This window comes from Bos grunniens, chromosome 5 (genome assembly GCF_055505025.1).
Source record: "Bos grunniens cultivar Pamir isolate PY7600 chromosome 5, Bosgru_T2T1.0, whole genome shotgun sequence".
NCBI lineage: Eukaryota > Metazoa > Chordata > Mammalia > Artiodactyla > Bovidae > Bos > Bos grunniens.
In genome coordinates, this window is record NC_141169.1 from 99,808,529 (window position 1) to 99,830,195 (window position 21,667).

General features: G+C 37.4%; 3 protein-coding genes across 3 annotated transcripts; all 3 read left to right on the forward strand.

Moving 5' to 3' along the window:
* Positions 1-8,333: 8,333 nt before the first annotated feature.
* TAS2R9 (taste 2 receptor member 9) lies at positions 8,334-9,493 on the forward strand. The gene is given in 3 exon segments (XM_086403663.1): positions 8,334-8,513; positions 8,516-8,714; positions 8,717-9,493. Coding segments are annotated over 3 exon segments (1,038 nt in total). The 5' UTR covers positions 8,334-8,339; the 3' UTR covers positions 9,382-9,493.
* Positions 9,494-10,210: 717 nt separating this feature from the next.
* On the forward strand, positions 10,211-11,140 carry TAS2R8 (taste 2 receptor member 8). The gene is given in 1 exon segment (XM_086403664.1): positions 10,211-11,140. A coding segment is annotated over 1 exon segment (930 nt).
* A 4,769-nt stretch (positions 11,141-15,909) lies between these two features.
* TAS2R7 (taste 2 receptor member 7) lies at positions 15,910-16,848 on the forward strand. Its single transcript, XM_086403665.1, has one exon. It carries the CDS (start codon positions 15,910-15,912, stop codon positions 16,846-16,848), a length of 939 nt encoding a protein of 312 aa, XP_086259791.1.
* The last annotated feature ends 4,819 nt before the right edge of the window (positions 16,849-21,667 follow it).

Sequence of the window (21,667 nt, forward strand, 5' to 3'; positions counted from 1 at the left end):
TTTTTACCTTGAATTTTAATTTTTCCATGTTTTTAACATGTTTTTGCATGTTAAAAATCTCTAATTCTTCACTTTAAATTTATATATATATTCACTTCACTTCATATTTATTATGTATTTTCCATCTGTTCATTTTCAGTATCTATTTTTTCTTTTATTGTGTCCTGTAGAAAACAAATCTCTGATATTCAATGCTTTAATATTAGAATCTGAAAATTATGATCGAGTACACATCTTTACACTTATTGTAATTAAATTCATTAATTTTCTATCTTCTCATTTCTCTTTTTCTATTTCTCATGCTTTCTTATAAATTTTCCCCTCCTTTGCTACTCAGTTCAGTTCAGTAACTCAGTCATGTCCGACTCTTCGTGACCCCAAGGACTGCAGCATTCCAGGCTTCCTTGTCCATCACCAACACCTGGAGCTTGCTCAAATTCATGTCCATCGAGTAGGTGATGCCATCCAACCATCTCATCATTCGTCATCCACTTCTCCTCCTGCCTTCAATCTTGCCCATCATCAGGGTCTTTTCCAAAGAGTCAGCTCTTTGCATCAGGTGGCCCAAGTATTGGAGTTCCAGCTTCAGCATCAGTCATTCCAGTGAATATTCAAGACTGATTTCCTTTAGGTTTGACTTGTTTGATCTCCCTGTAGCCCAAGGGACACTCAAGAGTTTTCTCCAACATCACAGTTCAGTTCAATTTGCTCAGTCATGTCCAACTCTTTGCGACCCCAACACCACAGTTCAAAAGCATCAGTTCTTTGCTACTCAACTTTCTTTATGGTCCAACTCTCATATTCATACATGGCTCCTGGTAAAACCATACCTTTTGTTAGATGGACCTTTGTCTGCTTTTTAATATGCTGTCCAGGTTGGTTATAGCTTTTCTTCTAAGGAGCAAGTGTCTTTTAATTTCATGGCTGCAGTCAGCAGCAGCAGCAGTCACCATCTGCAGTGATTTTGGAGCCCAAGAAAATAAAGTCTCTCACTGTTTCCATTGTTTCCCCATCCATTTGCCACGAAGTGATGGGACTAGATGTCATGATCTTCGTTTTTTGAATGTTGAGTTTTAAGCCAACTTTTTCACTCTCCTCTTTCACTTTCATCAATAGGCGCTTTAGTTCTTCTTCCCTTCTGCCATAAGGGTGGTGTCATCTGCATATCTGAGGTTATTGATATTTCTCCCGGCAATCTTGATTCCAGCTTGTGCTTCGCTATTGATAACAAATTTTCATATACTGATTTTAAAATATTGTTCTCTTTATTTCAAATAAAATAATAAATTTGGCTTGCTATGTCTACTTCTAGTCCTTCCCATGCTGCATGCTCTTATGGTGTGCAGTTCAAATTTATGTATTTATTTAAAATATCTTTTTGTTGTAGTAAAATATATATGATGTAACATTTTCCACTTTAACATTTTAAGTGTATAATTCTGTGGTATTGTTACATTTACAGTATTGTACAACCATCACCACTATTTCCAAAACCTCTGTCACCCCAAACAAAAACTCTGTACCCCCTCAGCTGTAACTCTCTATTCTCCCTCTCCCAACTTCCTGGAACCTCTATCTACTTTCTGGCTTTATTAATTGATTTATTCTAGATACTTCATACATGTAAAATCATATAAAATTTGTTCTTTTATGACTGGCTTCTCTCACTCAGCATAATGTTTTCATGTTGTAGCACGTTTTGGATCTTCATTCCTTTTTGTGGCTGGGTAAAATTCCAAAGGTATTCCAAAATACCTTTGGTATTGTGAATATTCTGCAACAAATATTAGCGTACAACTATCTGTGTCCCTATTTTCAGAATATGTCTGAAAGTGGAATTACTGGGTCATATGGTAATTCCTATATGAAGCTTTCAATATATATATATATATAATATATATAATATATATATAGTTGGTTTACAACATTGTATTAACTTCTGTTCAGCAGCAAAGTGACTCACTTATGTGCTGTGCTCAGTTGTTCTGTCTTTTCCAATGCTGCAACTCCATGGACTGTGTAGCCCACCAAGCTCCACAGTCCACGGAATTCTCCAGGCAAGAATACTGGAGTGAGTTGCCATTTTCTCCTCCAGGGGATCTTCCTGACCCATGGATCAAACCTGTGTCTCCTGCATCTCCTATATTGGCAGGCAGATTCTTTACCACTGTGTCACCAATTATATACGTTCTTTTTAATATTATTTTCCATTATGGTTTATCCCAGGACATTGAATATGATTCCGTGTGCTGTACAGTAGGACACTGCTGTCCATCCATTCCATGGGTAATAGTTTGCATCTACTGACCCTAAACTCTCAGTCCATCTCTCCCTCACCCCTCTCCCCATTAGCAACATATTTAACCTTTTCAGGAATCCCCAAACTGTTTTGCCTAGTGGCTGTATCATTTTACATTCTTACATGAATGTATGAGGTTTCAAAGTTCTCCTATTCTCTGCAACATTTGTTATTTTCTAGATTTTTCACTATAAGCATCCTAATGGGTGTGAAAAGATAATTCTCATTTTATCAGCATTTCTCCAATGATTAATGCAAAGAAATAGAGGAAAACAATAGAATGGGAAAGACTAGAGATCTCTCCAAGGAAATTAGAGATGCCAAGGGAACATTTCATGCAAAGATGATCCAGATACCAACAATGGTGATCACTCACCTAGAGCCAGACATCCAAGAGTATAAAGTGAAAGGGCCTTAAAAAGCATCACTATGAACAAAGCTAGTGGAGGTGAAGAAATTCCAGCTGAGCTATTTCAAATCCTAAAAGATTTTGCTGTTAAAGTACTGCAGTCAATATGCCAGCAAATTTGGAAAACTCAGCAGTGACCACAAGACTGGAAAAGGTCAGTTTTCATTCCAATCCCAAAGAAAAGCAATGCCAGAGAATGTTCAAACTATTGCACAATTGCACTCCTCTCACACGCTAGCAACATAATGGTCAAAATTCTCCAAGCCAAGCTTCAACAGTACATGAACTTAGAAATTCTAGATGTTCAAGCTGGATTTAGAAAAGGCAGAAGAACCAGAGATCAAATTGGCAACATTCATTGGATCAACACTGCTTCATTGACTATGCCAAAGCCTTTGACTGTGTGAATCACAGCAAACTATGGAAAATTCTTCAAAAGACAGGAATACCAGACCACCTGACCTGCCTCCTGAGAAATATGTATGCAGGTCAAGAAGCAACAGTTAGAACTGGACAAGTAACAACAGACTGGTTCCTAATTGGGAAAGGAGTACATCAGGGCTTTATATAGTCACCCTGATTATTTTACTTAATTGAAGAGTACATCATGAGAAATACCGGGCTAGATGAAGCACAAGCTGGAATCATGATTGCCAGGAAAAATATCAATCACCTTAGATACACAGATGACACCCTCCTTATGGCAGAAAGCAAAGAACTAAAGAGCCCCTTGATGAAAGTGAAAGAGGAGAGTGAAAAAGCTGGCTTATATCTCAACATTCAAAAAGCAAAGATCATGGCATCCAGTCCCATCACTTCACGGCAAATAGATAGGGAAACAATGGGATAGTGAGAGACTTTATTTTGGGGGCTCCAAATCACCACAGCTGGTGACTGCAGCCATGAAATTAAAAGACGCTTGCCCCTTTGAAGAAAAGCTATGACCAACCTAGACAGCATATTAAAAAGTAAAGACATTACTTTGCCAACAAAGGTCCATCTAGTCAAAGCTATGGTTTTGCATGGATGTGACAGTTGGACCATAAAGAAAACTGAGCACTGAAGAAGTGATGCTTTTGCACTGTAGTACTGGAGAAGAATCTTGAGAGTCCCTTGGACTTCAAAGAGATCAAACAAGTCAATTTTAAAGAAAATCAGTCCTGAATATTCATTGGAAGGACTAATGCTGAAGCTCCAATACTTTGGCCACCTGATATGAAGAACTGACTCCTTGGAAAAGACTCTGATGCTGGGAAAGATCAAAGGAAGGAGGAGAAGGGTATGACAGAGGGTGAGATGGTTCGATGGTATCACCGACTCAATGGACATGAGTTTGAGCAATTTCTGGGAGTTGGTGATGGACGGGGTGGGGACTGGTGTGCTGCAGTCAGTGGGGTCACAAAGAGTCAGTTAAAAATGAGTGACTGAACTGACTGACATTACCATATGAAAAACAGGTACTGGGAATTTGCTATATGATGTAGGGAGCTCAGTTCAGTGCTCTGTGACAACCTAGGGGGGTAGGATGGGGTGGGAGATGGGAGGGAGGTTTAAGAGGGAGGAGACATATATATACCTATGGCTGACTCATGTTGATGTATGGCAGAAACCAACACAACATTGTAAAGCAATTATCCTCCAGTTAAATAATTTTAGTTTTTTAAAATAAAATGGCCTATGGAGACTTCCCTGATGATCTAGTGTTAAGGCTCCACACTTTCAATTCATGGGGTGAGGGTTCAGTCCCTGGTCAGGGAGCTAAGATTCCATATGCCTCTCGGTCAAAAAAACAAAACATAAAACAGAAGTAATATTTTAACAAATTCAATAAAGACCTTTTAAAAATTTAAAGAAATAAAAAATAAAGTATCTATGAATGTGTGTGGACACCAAATATTTATATTTTTAGTAGTTTTAAACGTAATTCTAGCTTTCCTTCTGGTTTGAATGCAAGTACAGCCACAGAAACATTAGCAGTACTTACAGTTTTTCACCTTCAGAAACCACAAATCATTATTGTGACAGTGATGTCATTATTAGATCAGTAAATTACTAAGTCACATTAAAATATAAATGCATATATTTGACTGTGTCTGGATTCCTTTGAAATTCATATGTTTTTATTTTATTTGTTTAAAAACATTATTCTGAGGAAATCATAACCTTCACCAGACTCCCAAAATTGTCCAGTAAAACAAAAATTGACTCCAAATTCATTACTTACAAAACAGAAAGAGACTCACAGACTTAGAGAACTAAATTATGGCTGCTGAGCAAAAGGATGGAGGGATGGGATAGTTAGGGAATTTGGGATGGACATGCATGTGCATGTTAGTCACTCAGTCGTGTCTGACATTCTGTGATTCCATGGACTCTAGCTCTCCAGGCTCCTCTGTCCATGGAATTCTCCAAGGGTACTGGAGTTGGTTGCCATTTCCTCCTCCAGGGAATCTTCCTGAGCAAGAGAGTGAACCTGAGTCTCCTTATTGTGGGCAGATTTTTACTGTCTGGACCACCAGGGAAGCCCAGATGGACATGTACACACTGGTATATTTAAAATGGGTAACCAACAAGGACCTACTGTATCACACATGGAACTCTGCTCAATGTTATATGGCAGCCTCGATGGGAGGAAAGCTGGCGGGGTGAGGGTGAGGTGTGGATACATGTATACATATGGCTAAGCCCCTTTGCTGTTCACCTAAATCTATTACAACATTGTTAATTGACCATACTCCAATACAAAATAAAAAGATATTTTAAAAAAGACTCCAAGTTCAAGCAAATAGATAAAATGAGCTGTTAGAAAAATTGATGAGAATATTTTTGCTGATAATTTGCCTGAATTTCAGTGACTATAGTGAGGAGTTTGGAACTGGGTGGAGGATAAAGTCAGCAACTGTTCAAAAAATGAGTTCTTGAAATGTGACTAGTAGAGCAGCATCCTCTTCTTTTTTTTTTTTCTTTTTCTTTTCGAGTTACTTTTTTTTTATTTAATTTAATTTTTTAACTTTACAATATTGTATTGGTTTTGTCATATATCAACATGAATCCACCACAGGTATACACATGTTCCCCATCCTGTACCCTCCTCCCCCTCCCTCCCCGTACCATCCCTTTGGGTCAGGAACATAGGTCTTAACTAATAACAAACTTTAGAAGAAAAGAAAACATAAACATACTAACTTGAATAAAGGAATAAGTGGACATTGTCAAAAAGTTACAATAAAAAAATAGCTGTAGGCTCAGATGAAAAACAAATTCTACCAAACTTTTGAAGAGGAGATAGCTTCATCTGAGCCATTCTAGATTATATAAAAGGAAAAAAGAACTTAAAAAAATTTTTGTGAAACAAGTTTTATGTTGCTACCAGAATCTGTCTGAACACTAGAAAACTAGTTTAATCCTACTTCTTCACTTTGGGCTATGAATATCAATATAAAAATCACCATAGAATACAGAAATAGCCAACATTTCCCAAATATAATGGTATACCAAGACTAGCAGATTTTATATCAGGAATGTAAGAATAAGCCAATATTAGGAAATCTGTCCAAATAATTGACTAGATTTATTAATCTAAAGAAAAAAAAACATTTCCATAAACCTGGAAAAGATATTTCACTCATTCTTAATTGCAACACCCAATAAAATAGGAATCCAATGATATGTAATTAATATATTATTAATGGAGATTTGGTAAGTTTCATCATCCCCAAATGATGATGGAGCTAACATTGGCAATTCTCCTGAGCATGAATTATTTTGTCCCTATATTATGCTGTTAGAGCAAGAAATTTGGAGGATTCCATCTGGACTTTTCACCATTTAGCTCTAAGTCCATACATATGAGTGGCTTCCCTGGTGGCTCAGATGGTAAAGAATCTGCCTGCAAGGCAGGAGATTCTGGTCAATCCCTGGGTCAGGAAAATCCCCTGGAGAAGAGAATGGCTTGCCTGGAGAATCCCATGGACAGAGGAGCCTAGAGACCTACAGTGCAAGGGGTCCCAAAGAGTCAGACACAACTGAGCAGCTGACATTAGCTTTCACCATACATATGAAGAACAATGTGGGGGATTTTTATAGTTTTCATGGATTTTATTCCAATTATACATTTCAGTTCAGTCACTCAGTCATGTCCAACTCCTTGTGACCCCATGAACTGCAGCACACCAGGCCTCCCTGTCCATCACCAACTGGCGGAGTCTACCCAAACCCATGTCCATTGAGTCAGTGATGCCATCCAACCATCTCATCTTCTGTCATCCCCTTCTCCTTCTGCCCTTAATCTTTCCCAGCATCAGGGTCTTTTCAAATGAGTCAGCTCTTCACATCAGGTGGCCAAAGCATTGGAGTTTCAGTTTCAACATCAGTCCTTCCAGTGAACACCCAGGATTGATCTCCTTTAGGATGGACTGGTTGGATCTCCTTGCCGTCCAAGGGACTCTCAAGAGTCTTCTCCAACACCGCAGTTCAAAAGCATCAATTCTTCAGTGCTTAGCTTTCTTCACAGTCCAACTCTCACATCTATACATGACTACTGGAAAAACCATAGCCTTGACTAGATGGACCTTTGTTGACAAAGTAATGTATCTGCTTTTTAATATGCTAAGTTGGTGATAACTTTCCTTCCAAGGAGTAAGCGTCTTTTAATTTCATGGCTGCAGTAATCACTGAATAAGCCCATGAGAACTACTTGTCCTATTATAGTTCAATACTTGTCCAATGTAAGCCTCTGTTTTTTATTGATGTTTGGTGTCCTCAAGAATTAGTGTCACTTCAGGTTTAATATCCATTAACACCTCAAAGTTCTGAGTATTTTTCGGAATCATTCTAGTAAATGGCACCAAGGAAAGTCTTGAGAAGATCTGTAATGTAACTGTGTGGCAGTGCTGCAGGGCCATGAAAGGGCTCTGGATCTGTAAAATGGTTTAGGACTAGAAAACAGATAAAATTTGTGTCTTTCCCCTGTGGCAACTATAGTCAGTTTTCTGGCCCAGCAGATGCAAAATTTCTCCTGCTGTAAAGATCAAGTAGGATTTTCACTGGCTACCTCTCTCTCATTCCTGAAGATGTCACGATCAATTAGTCTGAAATTATTGCTGTTAGTTGTCTGCACTTTAAATTCACAATTATTTTTAAGCTCTGAAACCTGCATTTGTAGAAAATAAACCACAGTTTTAGGGAAGCTCTTCAAGTTATTAGAGATGGTAATGATGCCACATCTCTAAATTAAAGCTTAGCCATATTTTCCAAGTAATTGATTCTTTTTGTAGTCCCTGGCCAACAACATAGATTGATGAATCTAAAACACACAAAGTTTGAAATGAGAAAGATGGTGCACATAGCAGAAATCGATCCATTCCTATTTGCATTTTAGAGCTTTTCAATCATCACTACACATGAAAGGAATTACTAGTCTTGGTCAGTGAAGTCTTTGGGCAGTTCTAACTCAGAGCAGAACAGGCTATCTTCTCGACCTGATCACATCTGATATAGAAGGCAGATAAAAGATAACTGCAGCATGCCCTAAGTGGCAGACATATATATCATTCCTTACTGGACAGCTGAAAGTCGGTCATCATCAGTAGATAATCTAAATCAGAATGCTCTGCTAATATACCAGGTACAATGGAGGCAATATATATGCTCTTGATTACTGGCTCGTGGATGATAGGAATTTGGGGAAATCGATTCATTGTACTGGTAAACTACAGTGGCTGGCTCAAAAAGAGAGCTGTTTCCTTGACTGATGTCATCCTGGTCAGCCTGGCCACCTCCAGAATCTGTTTTTTTGGTGTGTTATATATATGGATGGTTTTATTATGGTACTCTTTCCAGATACATACAGGCATGGTGAGATGATGAACATTTTGGATATTTTCTGGACAACTTGCAATCATTCAACTGTCTGGTTTACTTTTTGCCTCAGCATCTTCTATTTACTCAAGATAGCCAGTATATCCCACCCAGTTTTCCTCTGGCTGAAGCTGAAGATGAACAGGGTATCCTTGGGATTCTTCTGATGTCCTTTCTCATCTCCTCAATTATTAGTGCTTTACTGAATAATGATTCATTTTATGACTTCAGAATCAATAATGAAGCAAACATTACGTAGGAATTCAAAGTAAGTAAAATCCCAACTGCTTTCAAATAGATTATCCTGAACCTGGAGGCTATGGTTCCCTTTATTCTTTGCCTGGTCTCATTTGTCCTTTTATTTTTCTCCTTACTTCGACACACCAAGCAGATGAAACTTCATGCCACAGGGTCTAGAGACCCTAGCATAGAGGCCCACATGAGGGCCATAAAGACAATAGTCATCTTTCTGGCTGTTTTCATTATGTACTATGTAGTTTTTCTCTTCGTAACATCTCGCTTTCTGAATCCTCATGGAAAATTGGAGTTGATGTTTGGTGGCCTAACAGCTGTCATTTTCCCATTGAGCCATTTGTTCATCCTGCTAATGGGAAACAGCAAGCTGAGGGAGGCTTTTCTGAAGGTTCTGGGGATTGTGAAGGGTTTCCACAAAAGAAGGAAATATTCTGTTCCCCAGAGAATCCTGAAAGAAGCAGAAAGAAATCAACAAAAGAGTCTCTCCCTTCTCTCAGTTGTTTGCATTCCATTTTTATTATGTGCCATTGGAAATCATTCATATCTACCATTATTCTAAATACTTCTTCTCATTTCTGTCTTGAATAATTTTGAATCTAATGTTATAATGGAGCCAGATGTGTTTCTTTATCTTCACAGGAAAAATGAATCTAAACCTCGCATTCACACTTCATATCATTGCCTAAATGCAAACATGTTCTACTTTCTGCCTCTTACTGGTAAAGGCCTTGAACTCAATAATAAACTCAATAAGAAGAATTTCAAGTGCACAGGCTGTGAGGAAGAGAGTTTAAAACACATCAGCCCTTCCTATAAAATCAATCATGTAAACTAGTTTTGTATTATGACTAATTTGTATCCGATTGCACTGTTTCCAAAACTAAAATCCATTTTCACAAGGAGACTTGACTTGTGAGAAATTTATAATCTATGGTGATGAAAATGCAATTTCATTTACACATTTTGACTTTTATTAAATGGGTGTTTATGTTTGCTTTTTTGTGCCTCCCTATTTGAAATTCAGCTTGATCCATCCAAATATGCAGAACTTAATAGCAAGAAGGCTATTGCAAATTCATGAAATATAATCTCTTAATTTGCATGAGATCAATTTCAACAAAACATTTCAGTTATCACTCAGTCAGGGGTGATAATTATAGTTTACCCAGGCTACAACTCTGGTCATGCTGTTTGCAACAATCAGTTGGCTTATTCTTCATAAATGTAGAGGCAATTCTGTTTCAGAGGAGAGCTGGGCACTTCTGGAGGATATCAAAGTCAAAATAATGGCAAAGGAAAAAAATCATTCTTCGATTTGAAGAATGTATTTGTCATGCTCTGCTGGTCATCTTGCAGTAATATTTGAGATTAGGGTGTTCTCTCCCAACATGTTCAGTATAGAAGACCACATCTTTCTGACCATAACGACTGCATAATTCATCATAGGAATGTTTGTGAATGGATGCATTGGACTAGTAATATGTGTTGATTGGATTAAGAAGAAAAAGATCTCCATAGCTGACTACATCCTCACCAGTTTAGCTCTCTCCAGAATGTATTTGCTTTGTGTAATGACACTCAACGGCACCATACTGGCACTCTACCCAGGTGTTTATGAAAATGAGAAAATAAAGGTAGTTCTTAATATCTTCTGGACATTCACCAACTACTTAAGTATGTGGTTTGCCACCTGCCTCAATGTCTTCTGTCTCTTCGAGATAGCCAATTTCTCCCACCGACTTTTTCTCTGGCTGAAGTGGAGAATTGAGAGGGTGGTTCACTGGAGCCTACTGGGGTCCCTGGCCATTTCCATGTTGATCAGCCTTATACAAGCAACGTTAACAAATTCTGATTATGATTTTCTTAAAATTGCAAAACATAAAAGAAACGTCACCGAATTGTTCCATGTGAGTAAAATTCAATACTTCGACCCATTGACATTGTTTAACCTGTTTGCTATTATTCCATTTACTGTGTCATTGATCTCATTTTTCTTTTTAATTACATCCCTGTGGAGATACAGTAAACAAATGAAATCCAGTGTTACAGGCTCCAGAGACTCCATCACAGAGGCCCACGTGGAGGCCAGGAAAACAGTGAACTCATTTCTTTTCTTCCTTTTTGTATACTACCTGGCCTGTCTTTTGGCAACATTTAGCGACTTTATGAAAGAAAGCAAGTTAGCTATGATGTCTGGAGAGATTATAGAAATTCTTAATCCCTAAGGTCACTCACTGTTTTTTATTGTTGGAAATAACAAGCTGAGGCTGGCATCTGTCAGGACGCTGAGATGTGGGAAAACAGCCTGCATGATGTAAAATCTTGGTTTTATAAAAGAACTTTAATAGCAAACCTTATTTTCTAATAAAAAACTCACTTTTCTTATAGGTCCATTCTCATTGTTTTCCAGGTTTTCTGTTTATTTTGGGTACACAGCTTTGAGGAGTAGTGAGACCCATTAGCACACTAATGGATATATCTTTTGTGTCTTTACACCACAGACGTTCTCGTCTTCACACTCCCTTTCCTAGAAGAATTTCAGAGCTCACACTTCTGATTTTGTCTCTTCACTGCCAGTATTGGGCTTGTAATGCCTACTTAAATTCCCTTAAGATTTTATTTTGGCCCCTACTAAAGTGCATCTGGGCTTCCCTGGTGGCTCAGATGGTAAAGAAACTGTTTGCAATGCAAGAAACTGGAGTTCCATCCTTGGATTGGGAAGATCCCTTGGAGAAAGGAATGACAACTCACTTCAGTATTCTTGCCTGGAAAATCCCATGGAAAGTGCATCTGAAACCACAGTGGTTTCTCTCTCTTTTTTTTTCCCCTTTATCATACAATTTCATTGCTGGCCCTTAACTCTTCTCCCTTCGTGTCTCTGCTGAGTCCCTCCTGTTTGACATATGAACTAGGAACTCAGATCTTTTCTGTCTTAACTAGTTTAGTTTCCCAATTACACGGTTTTCTCCTCCCAAGTGAGTGGTACTTCTGGTGGTCTCCCACTTAATATTTCCTGGTGACCTTACTCAGGCATCTTCTATTCATTTCCTTGAAATTAAACTTTGTCACAAACAACTTGCTTAACAGGCAGCACTGGGCTAGGAATAGAACCCATTAAATCATCTCCCTTTAAGGGGCGTTCCTAAGTACTCTTTGTAACTTGGGTAGAAGGATGATCTTGGGTAGAAGTAAGACCTGCAGGTATTTTTTTTTTTTCCCATTCAGGACTTTAGAAAAGAAATTAATTGGGAAGAAACTATCATGCACTGTGGTATAACTACATACTGTCACTAAAAAAGCATTATGTCTGTAACATACAGAGTAAGTTAAAAAAAAAAAAAGCAAAAAGAGAAAAATAAGACTCATTAATAAAATGTGGTTCTACTGTGAATATCAAATCCTTCCTTTCTAGAGTGTTATTGGAACATTTGATCTGGCATGTCTAAAGTCATGTCTCTTCTGATCTGACTCTACAATTGGCCCCCACCATTCTCTGTGTTGAATTCAGGTCTATTTCAATCTACTCATTTCCTTTTATTAAAATTAATATGTTAATTACCTGAAGATTATCAATTTTTTCTGCACAAGATTATGCAAAATTCACTTTGTAAAGTACCAGTATTTAGTCTTAAGTAAATAAATCTCATCAACTGTATCTCTAGTATATCAGCTATTATAATGTTTTATTAACTTTTGTACCGTTTTCTGTAGTAACTGCATTGTAACTTACATGCTGTACAACAATAGTAAATATAAAAGCTACACTTATTTGTAAAAAGATAAAGACAGAAGAATTGATTTTTTTGATGGAATATACTAATACAGTCTACGAAGAATTTGTAAATTCTATGTTGGGATTAACTATATATTCTTTTATAAGCTTTGACGAAATAAATGTTTTATAACATTTGTGCTTCTGGGAAGGTTTCCTTTCATCCATCCGAAGTCCTGTCTTTCATGTTTTATTTTCTGTATCTCCAGTGTTTCAAATATCTCCAGTGACTGTCACTGGGACTTAAAGTGGCAGACTTGTGACAAAATGCTCTCTTGCAGAATTTCTTTTTCTTTTTTAATTGAGTAAGGGTATATAACATGAAATGTATTGTTTTACAAATTTTTGTGTATGAGACAGTATTGTTGATTAGATGCTCAATGTTTTACACCAGATCTCTATTTTTCTATCTTCCATATTTATTATTTCCTCTATTTATGTACACTTATTTATCTTCCATAATGGAACTCTGTACTCCTTTAAAAAAAATATTCACTTATGGCTTCATCAGATCTTAGTCATGGCACACAGAATGCAGGCTATCTAGTTGTGGCACGCAGCCTTAGTTGCAGCACTTGGGATCTTAGTTCCCTGACCAGGGATCAAACCCATGTCCCCGGCAGTGGAAGGTAGATTCTTAACCTTGGACTACTTGAGAATTCCCTGAAACCCTGTACTTCTTTAATAGGAGCTATTCATTTCTTCCTTCCCTGGCAACCACTGTTTTACCCTTAGCTACAGGACTTAGATTATTTTCAATACCTCATCTAAGTGGGATCATACAGGATTTGTCTTTCTGTAACTAACTTATTTCATTTGGCATACTGCCCTGTTTTTGCATACTGGAAGATTTCTTTCTTCTTTAAGACCAAATAATATCCCACCATGGATAAGCCAATGGCACCCCACTCCAGTACTCTTGCCTGGAAAATCACATGGACAGAGAAGCCTGGTAGGCTGCAGTCCATGGGGTCGCTGAGAGTCAGACACGACTGAGCGACTTCACTTTCACTTTTCACTTTCATGCATTGGAGAAGGAAATGGCAACCCACTCCAGTGTTCTTGCCTGGAGAATCCCAGGGATGGGGAGCCTGGTGGGCTGCCGTCTGTGGGGTCGCTGCTGTGTTTTCTCTATCCATTTATCTATCAGTGAACAGGTAGGTTGTTTTTACATTTTAGCTATTGTGAATAATGCTGCAGTAAGCCTAAGAGTACAAAGTATCTCTTTAAGATTCTGATTTTTTTAAGATCCTGATTTCCCATTCTCTTGTATATACACCCAAAAATGAGGTTGCTGTATCAAATAACAGTTGTATTTTGAGTTTTTTGAGGAAGTTTTGTACTATTTTTCCCTTTTAGCTGCATCATACCTTCCATGCTATAACAACACTAGTAAAACATAAAATCTACATTAGTCTAAACTTTATGTGGGTAAATGTATCATTTTATTTACTGTGAATAGGTTATTCACCAGAACTGTAGAGAAGAAAATGATGTGCCCGAGTCAGGGATTATTTCCAAGATCAGAGGAGGGCAGTCACCTGTGAACTTTGCTACTGAGAGAGCAGTTTGTCCAAAGTAAGGGGCACATGCAAGAATAAATGTCTAGACTTTGAGGAAGGATGAGAAAAGATATGCATTTCCCTGGAAGGTACTGAGATTCCCAGAATTATTCCATAGAAACACAATGTAGTAAAGTGTTTCTCTGTAACTCTGAGTTAGAGAAGCTATTTCAAAACAGGAGTTAGGCTGTAAAAATATGGTTAATTTCATCTTAGGTCCCCTGTCTAACAATCTAGAAGGGTTAAGGACCTAACTGTGCGTTCATGTTAAGTCGCTTCAGTCATGTCCAACTCTCTGTGACCCTACGGACTGTAACCCACCAGGCTCCTCTGAACATGAGATTCTCCAGGCAAGAATATTGGAGTGGGTTATGCCCTCCTCCAGGGGATCTTCCCAACCCAGGGACCGAACCCATATCTCTTAAGTCTCCTGATTGGCAGGTGGATTCTTTACCACTAGTGTCACCTGGGAAGCCCAAGGGCTTAATTATTCAGATGCAGTTTGGTACAGCAGAGGGTAAAGAGTAGAATGAAACACAATATTTCACTCTTTTCCCTCTTGTATATATAACTGCTCTTGAGAACACTTTAAATGAAAAAGAAAACCCTAATAGTAATCAATACTTTTCTTCACCATGGCTCCTTCACCTTCTTACATACAGAATAACAAATGTACATTAAATGACCTTTAAATGTCACATGTCTAGTGGTGCCTTCTTTTAAGAGACCTTGTGCTATATAATTGTTCACCTGAACAACCAAGATAAATGAGGTACTTTTTTATAATTGAATAGACACTTTTAATTTAGTGTTAACCTTTTAAATTTCCTGAAAATATGTAGCTGTCAGTGTTGATTCAAACTTTGGATGTTTAGTAGTAATCAAAACCATATTTTGACAAAATGAAGACTCTTCTTCAAATTTCAGTTTTTGTGCATTACTAATTGAAAAAAAAAATCACTGAGGTTTAGATAAAATATAAGATACCTAGTTAAATTTGAATTCCAGTACTTCCCAGAAGTACTAATCACATGTAATTTGGGACATACACTAAAAACTCTTTCATTGTTTATCTGAAATTCAATTTAACTGGATGTACTGTAAGTTTGGTTTTTCCTGGTGGTTCTGATGGTAAAGAATTTGCCCACAATATGGGAGACCTGGGTTTGATTCCTGAGTCAGGAAGATTCCCTCAAGAAGGGAATGGCTTCCCACTTCCATATTCTTGCCTGGAGAATCCCATGGACAGAGGAGCCTGGAGGACTATAGTCTGTAGTGTTGCAAAAAAATCAGACATGACTGAGAGACTAATACTTTCACTGTTTTCACTATAAGTTTATTTGGTAAATCTGGCAGCCCTATTAAAATTACTAGTGTGCATTACAATTTAATGAATCTAAATTTGCAAAACATAACCTGAGAAAGTGCCAGACCATGAAAGTGAATCAGCCTAATTTGCATCTTAGCAAGCTGTAGCTCAGCCTAAATTAAGCACATGTGGAAAAGTAAAATCTGCAAAGAAAGTAAATGGACACAGATAGAGATAGGGTCCAGGGACAGACAACTGCATTACTTGTTCAAGACTAGCTAGGATTTAAGGAAGACAGCTACAGTTTTCATTTGTCATTTCAGTCTTCATCTCAAGACAGACTACAATTAAAGGGATAAAGAAAATTACAGCAAAATCCAAGAAGTAGATGTAAATACTACATCTGTTCAACTAGAAGTGAACCAGATATTTCTGCATTTTAAGATGTCAAGTGAAGGGCAGAGTATCTTAATGCTCATAGCAGCTGGGGAATTTTCACTGGGGATCTTAGGGAATGCATTCATTGGACTGGTAAACTGTGTGGACTGGATCAAGCACAAGAAGATTGCCTCCATTGATTTAATCCTCACAAGCCTGGCCATCTCCAGAATTTCTCTCTTATGTATAATACTATTGGATTGTTACATATTGGTCCTGTACCCAGATGTCTATACTGGTGGTAAACAAATGAGAATCATTGACTACTTCTGGACACTAACCAACCATTTAAGTGTCTGGTTTGCCACCTGCCTCAGCATTTTCTATTTCCTCAAGATAGCAAATTTCTTCCATCCCTTTTTCCTCTGGATGAAGTGGAGAATTGACAGCGCAATTCCTAGGATCCTGCTGGGGTGTTTGGTCTTCTCGGTGTTCATTAGCCTTCCTGTCATTAACAATTTGGATGATGATTTCAGGCATTGTGTCAAGATGAAGTTGAAAACAAATTTAAGTCGAAGATGCAGAGTACATAAAGCTCAGCATGCGTCTATCAAGATACGTCTCAATCTGTTGACACTACTTCCCTTTTCTGTGTCCCTGATCTCATTTCTCCTCCTGATCCTCTCCCTGTGCAGACACACCAGGCGAATGCAGCTCCGTGCCCCAGGGAGCAGAGATCCCAGCACGGAAGCTCACGTGAGCGCCATGAAGGCTGTCATCTCCTTCCTCCTCCTTTTCATTGCCTACTACTTGGCCTATCTTGTGGCCACGTCCAGCTACTTTATGCCAGAGACTGAATTAGCTGTGATCGTTGGTGAGTTGATAGCTTTAATCTGTCCATCAAGCCATTCACTCTTCCTAATTCTAGAGAACAAAAAATTAAGACAAGCATCTCTAAGGGTGCTTTGGAAGGTAAAATGTATCCTACGAAGAAGGAATTGCTAATAACGTAAACAGGTCTGAAGATAAGCAATCACTCTGTAGGACAAAAGAAGACAAGATGTCTCTTAATTATCTTTAGTTCTTGCGCTAGTGATGGTTTCATACATCCAATTACTCTTAAAAAGTACTTAGTATACTTGTAATTAGAACTTAGGAAATCTCAGATAGAACTTATTTTGCCCTTTGTTTTTAAGACAAAAATTAAGAGTGAACTCATCTTTGCCTCAGTGGCAGATTGTTTTGGTGGTATCGGGCATACCTCCTACATTTAATACTCTTTTAAGTTATATGTTTACTTGAAAGTTATTCACATTTTGATAAAAGAACATTTCATGGAATACTCAGAGCAACAAAGCATGGCCCTTGAGTAGACTACAGTCCTGCACTTGATAGCTGTGTGAATCAGGAACAGAACTCAGAAAGGAAATCTATTTGGGAAAAAGAAGAGACATGAGGCAAAGGAACTGACATGGAAGGGAAACAATAACTCGAAAGTAGTCAACATACTTAAGACAATTCCAAGTCATTTCAGAAGAAGTAAAAGCTAAAAGAGAGGTCACAGAGTGAAGGAGAAAGATCACTGGCTTTGCACTCTGACAGGGTTGAGTCTGCAATTCAGCTTCGTCACTTGCTAATTATACAAACGCTGCAAAGTGTGTAAATTGTAAAGTTACTCTTCACATGTAAAATGTGAGTGATAATATATACTTCAAATTGTTGTAGTGAATAATTTATGACATAATATATTTACAGACTAGGCATAAACTAAATTGCAATACATACTTTAAAAAAAAAATCATCTTTCCTCAGAGGTTTACTGTTATTCTTCACCTAATATCAAACTATCACAAAGTGTAGAGTTTGAGGGCCAAAGAATTTTACCATAAAGTACACTTTGATACATCCTTATTAAAACCAACATGTGTTTCAAAGAAACCTAAAATGACCATTTTAGAATTACCTTACCCCTGAGCAGCAACTTCATCTCACTATGTGGAAACAGGTTTAAACTCAGATAATGTATTGGAATTTCATGTATTTGTTTAATTTTTTTTTCTCAACTCAGATAATGTATTGGAATTTCATGTATTTGTTTAATTTTTTTTTTCTCAACTTACGTTGCTTCTATATATGTGCTATTTATTGAGTCGATTTTAGTTACAAGCGTGTGTTCTCTTTGCAAATGCTTGTCAATATACATACTTGCAATTGGCATATTTTCCTTAGACATATTATACTGTAACAAAAAATATTTAAAGTTATTAATCTAGATGTTATCATTTGTTTATGTATACTATGTCAATAAGGATATAGGAAATGGCTACTCTCTTATACCGTTGTGGAATTCAAAGCTATACAATTTTTAGATGCTAAGTTGTTTGACCTATCAAAGGGCACCTAATGTTTCATTCAGAAATCTTACACTCAGAATTTAACCTATATGTGTTACTGCATGAGTAGGTAAATAAGCAAATAAATAGAAATTATTGGAGCACTGTTTATAACAGCAAAATACTGGAAACAATATAAATATTGATCTAACTGGTTAAATAATTTTGAACAACCAATATAATTCAGTCATTTAAAACATATATACACATATATATGGTATGTATATGAAATGCATGTGAAAAGATATTCAAACAATATTGTTAAATGAAAAATAAAGGTTAGTATAATCACATTTTCTACATGAAAGAAATCTGTCTGTAAATATAGCTATTTTATAATATATATCTATAAAATATTATATATTTATATATACATTTTATATATAATTTATTATATAATATATTTATGTCATGTTATATACTACTTAGCTCTTTATATATAATCTGTCTATCTAGAGAGCCATTTCAGAAAATATCTGAAACTATAATCAAAATTTTTCAGTGATTTTTTTCTGAAACGAAATTGTCATGGAGATGTGTAAAGCCACCTTTTTTCTTTTTATCCTTTTGCATTGTTTAACCTTTTATAATGATGGGGGGGGTTATATGTTAAAATACTAATGAAAATGAAGACCCTTGCCAGCCAGCTGTAGTCTGACAGCAAGAGTGAGGCTGGCCCACAATTTGCCTCATGCCTCAACTTCCTACTTCCTACTTCCTTGTTTACTTCTGTCAATTGCTGATCTTGGCTTTTAACCATGACCTCAAGTCTAGGTCCAGTCAACATTTCACACCTTCCTTTCTGTCATCCAGCAATTAGCTTAATTTCAACACTTCACTCCGCTTGGCTTTATCAGACTGACTATGATGTTTCCCTCTATCTACTTGATAACTGACCTTCATTTTATTTCTTAATTTCAGATATTTCTTCCAGATATAATTTACTTTCACCACGGGCTCTATAGAAATGATAGTCATGACCTTGGTTTCAGTGTCGCATGCCCATCATTGAAACCAATCATCAATATCAAATCTTATTTCTGAGTGAACTTGGGTTCTGTGCCCAAAGCATTATCTAAGTGCTTTTAGTCATTTTATTTTATAATATAGTCTTGATAACCTTGAGAAGTAACTGCTATTACCATTCCAATATTATAAGTAAATAAATTGAAGTGTAGGTTATATTTGTCCATAAAGTTTGGAGCTCAGATCTAACACTTGAGGACTCTTTGACCCAGACAGAATCCGTGTTTTTAATTACTACACTAGATTGCATGTAAGACTTTGCCCAACCCTTATTTTAATTTGCTTCATGTTTTTATTTGTGTCATAGTCCTTACTTGCTTATAAATTTCTCAGAGGAACTAATATTTATTTTTTTATTGGAGTATAATTGCTTTAAAATGTTGTTTTAGTTTCTGCCGTACAGCGAAGTGAATCAGCTGTTTGTTGTTGCTCAGTTGCCAAGTTGTGTCTGACTCTTTGCAGACCCATAGACTGTAGCACACCAGGCTCCTCTGCCCTGCACAATCTCCTGGAATTTGTTTAAATTCATAGCCACTGAGTTGGTGATGCTATCTAACCATCTCATTCTCTACCTCCCTTTTTCCTTTTGCCTTCAATCTTTCACAGCATCAGGGTCTTTTCCAATGAGTCGGCTTTTTGCCTCAGGTGGAATAGATACAGAATCAGCTATGCATATACATATATCCCCTCCCTCTAGAACTTCCAGAACTAAAATATTTAGTCATTGTTCTTGGAACACTGAACATACAAGTAAGGGAACAGTCTCTTGTGTTTGCTTTCCACTTGTGAGTTCTCACAAACTTCTTTCTGTTTTATGACCTTGATAAAAGTTTTTTTAATGATATATCAATTTGCTGATGCTAGTAAGGTCAGGTCAACCATCATTATAAGACAAACACAATCATCTCATAGTTGTATAGCTAAGAAGTAGATGCAGTGATCTGGGAGTCAGAGACAGTGGGTGCTAGCAACAGATAAAGACCAAAATATATTTGGATCCTGAAGGGAAGGTTTATGTTGAATCACAAACTCATCTGAAATTAAAATTTAAAAAGAAAAAGAAAATATATAATTAGCAAATATTTTTCCACTTAAATGCTCACCTATCTGTATACACTTTTCTGATCAGAAATTTCATAGTGAGCACAACTTTCCAGGTTGGGCAGCTCTGATCATTGTTAAACAAAGAAGGGGAGAAAGAGAGAAAGAAAGAGAAATGAAAAGTGTGTAAATAGTGTGAGCACAGCACTGCCATTCCCCCCTTTTTAAAAAAAAATATTTATTTTAATTGGAGGCTAATTACTTTACAGTACTGTGGTGATTTTTGCCATACATTGACATGAATCAGCCATGGTGTACATGTGTTCCCTATCCTGATCCCCCCCAACCTCTCCCTCCCCATCCCATCCCTCAGGGTCAGCCCAGTGCACCAGCCCTGAGCATCCTGTCTCATGCATCAAACCTGGACTGGCGATCTGTTTCAGATATGATAACATACATGTTTCAATGTTATTCCCTCAAATCATCCCACCCTCGCCTTCTCCCACAGAGTCCGAAAGACTGTTCTTTACATCTGTGTCTCTTTTGCTGTCTCACATATAGGGTCATCATTACCATTTTTCTAAATTCCATATATATGCATCCACTCATCTCACACGCTAGTAAAGTAATGCTCAAAATTGTCCAAGCCAGGCTTCAGCAATACGTGGACCGTGAACTTCCAGATGTTCAAGCTGGTTTTAGAAAAGGCAGAGGAACCAGAGGTCAAATTGCCAACATCCGCTGGATCATCAAAAAAGCAAGAGACTTCCAGAAAAACACCTATTTCTGCTTTATTGACTATGCCAAAGCCTTTGACTGTGTGGATCACAATAAACTGTGGAAAACTCTGAAAAAGATGGGATTACCAGACCACCTGACCTGCCTCTTGAGAAACCTATATGCAAGTCAGGAGGCAACAGTTAGAACTGGACATGGAACAACAGACTGGTTCCAAATAGGAAAAGGAGTACTTCAAGGCTGTATATTGTCACCCTGCTTATTTAACTTCTATGCAGAGTACATCATGAGAAACACTGGGCTGGAAGAAGCACAAGCTGGAATTAAGATTGCTGGGAGAAATATCAATAACCTCAGATATGCAGATGACACCACCCTTATGGCAGAAAGTGAAGAGGAACTAAAAAGCCCCTTGAAGTAAGTGAAAGTGGAAAGTGAAAAATTTGGCTTAAAGCTCAACATTCAGAAAATGAAGGTCATGGCATCTGGTCCCATGACTTCATGGGAAATAGATGGGGAAACAGTGGATACAGTGTCAGATTTTATTTTGGGGGGCTCCAAAATCACTGCAGATGGTGATTGCAGCCATGAAATTAAAAGACACTTCTTGGAAGGAAAGTTATGAC

Coding starts and splice junctions, on each gene's coding strand:
- TAS2R7 (XM_086403665.1), top strand. CDS start 15,910: ATGTCAAGTGAAGGGCAGAGTATCTTAATGCTCATAGCAGCTGGGGAA.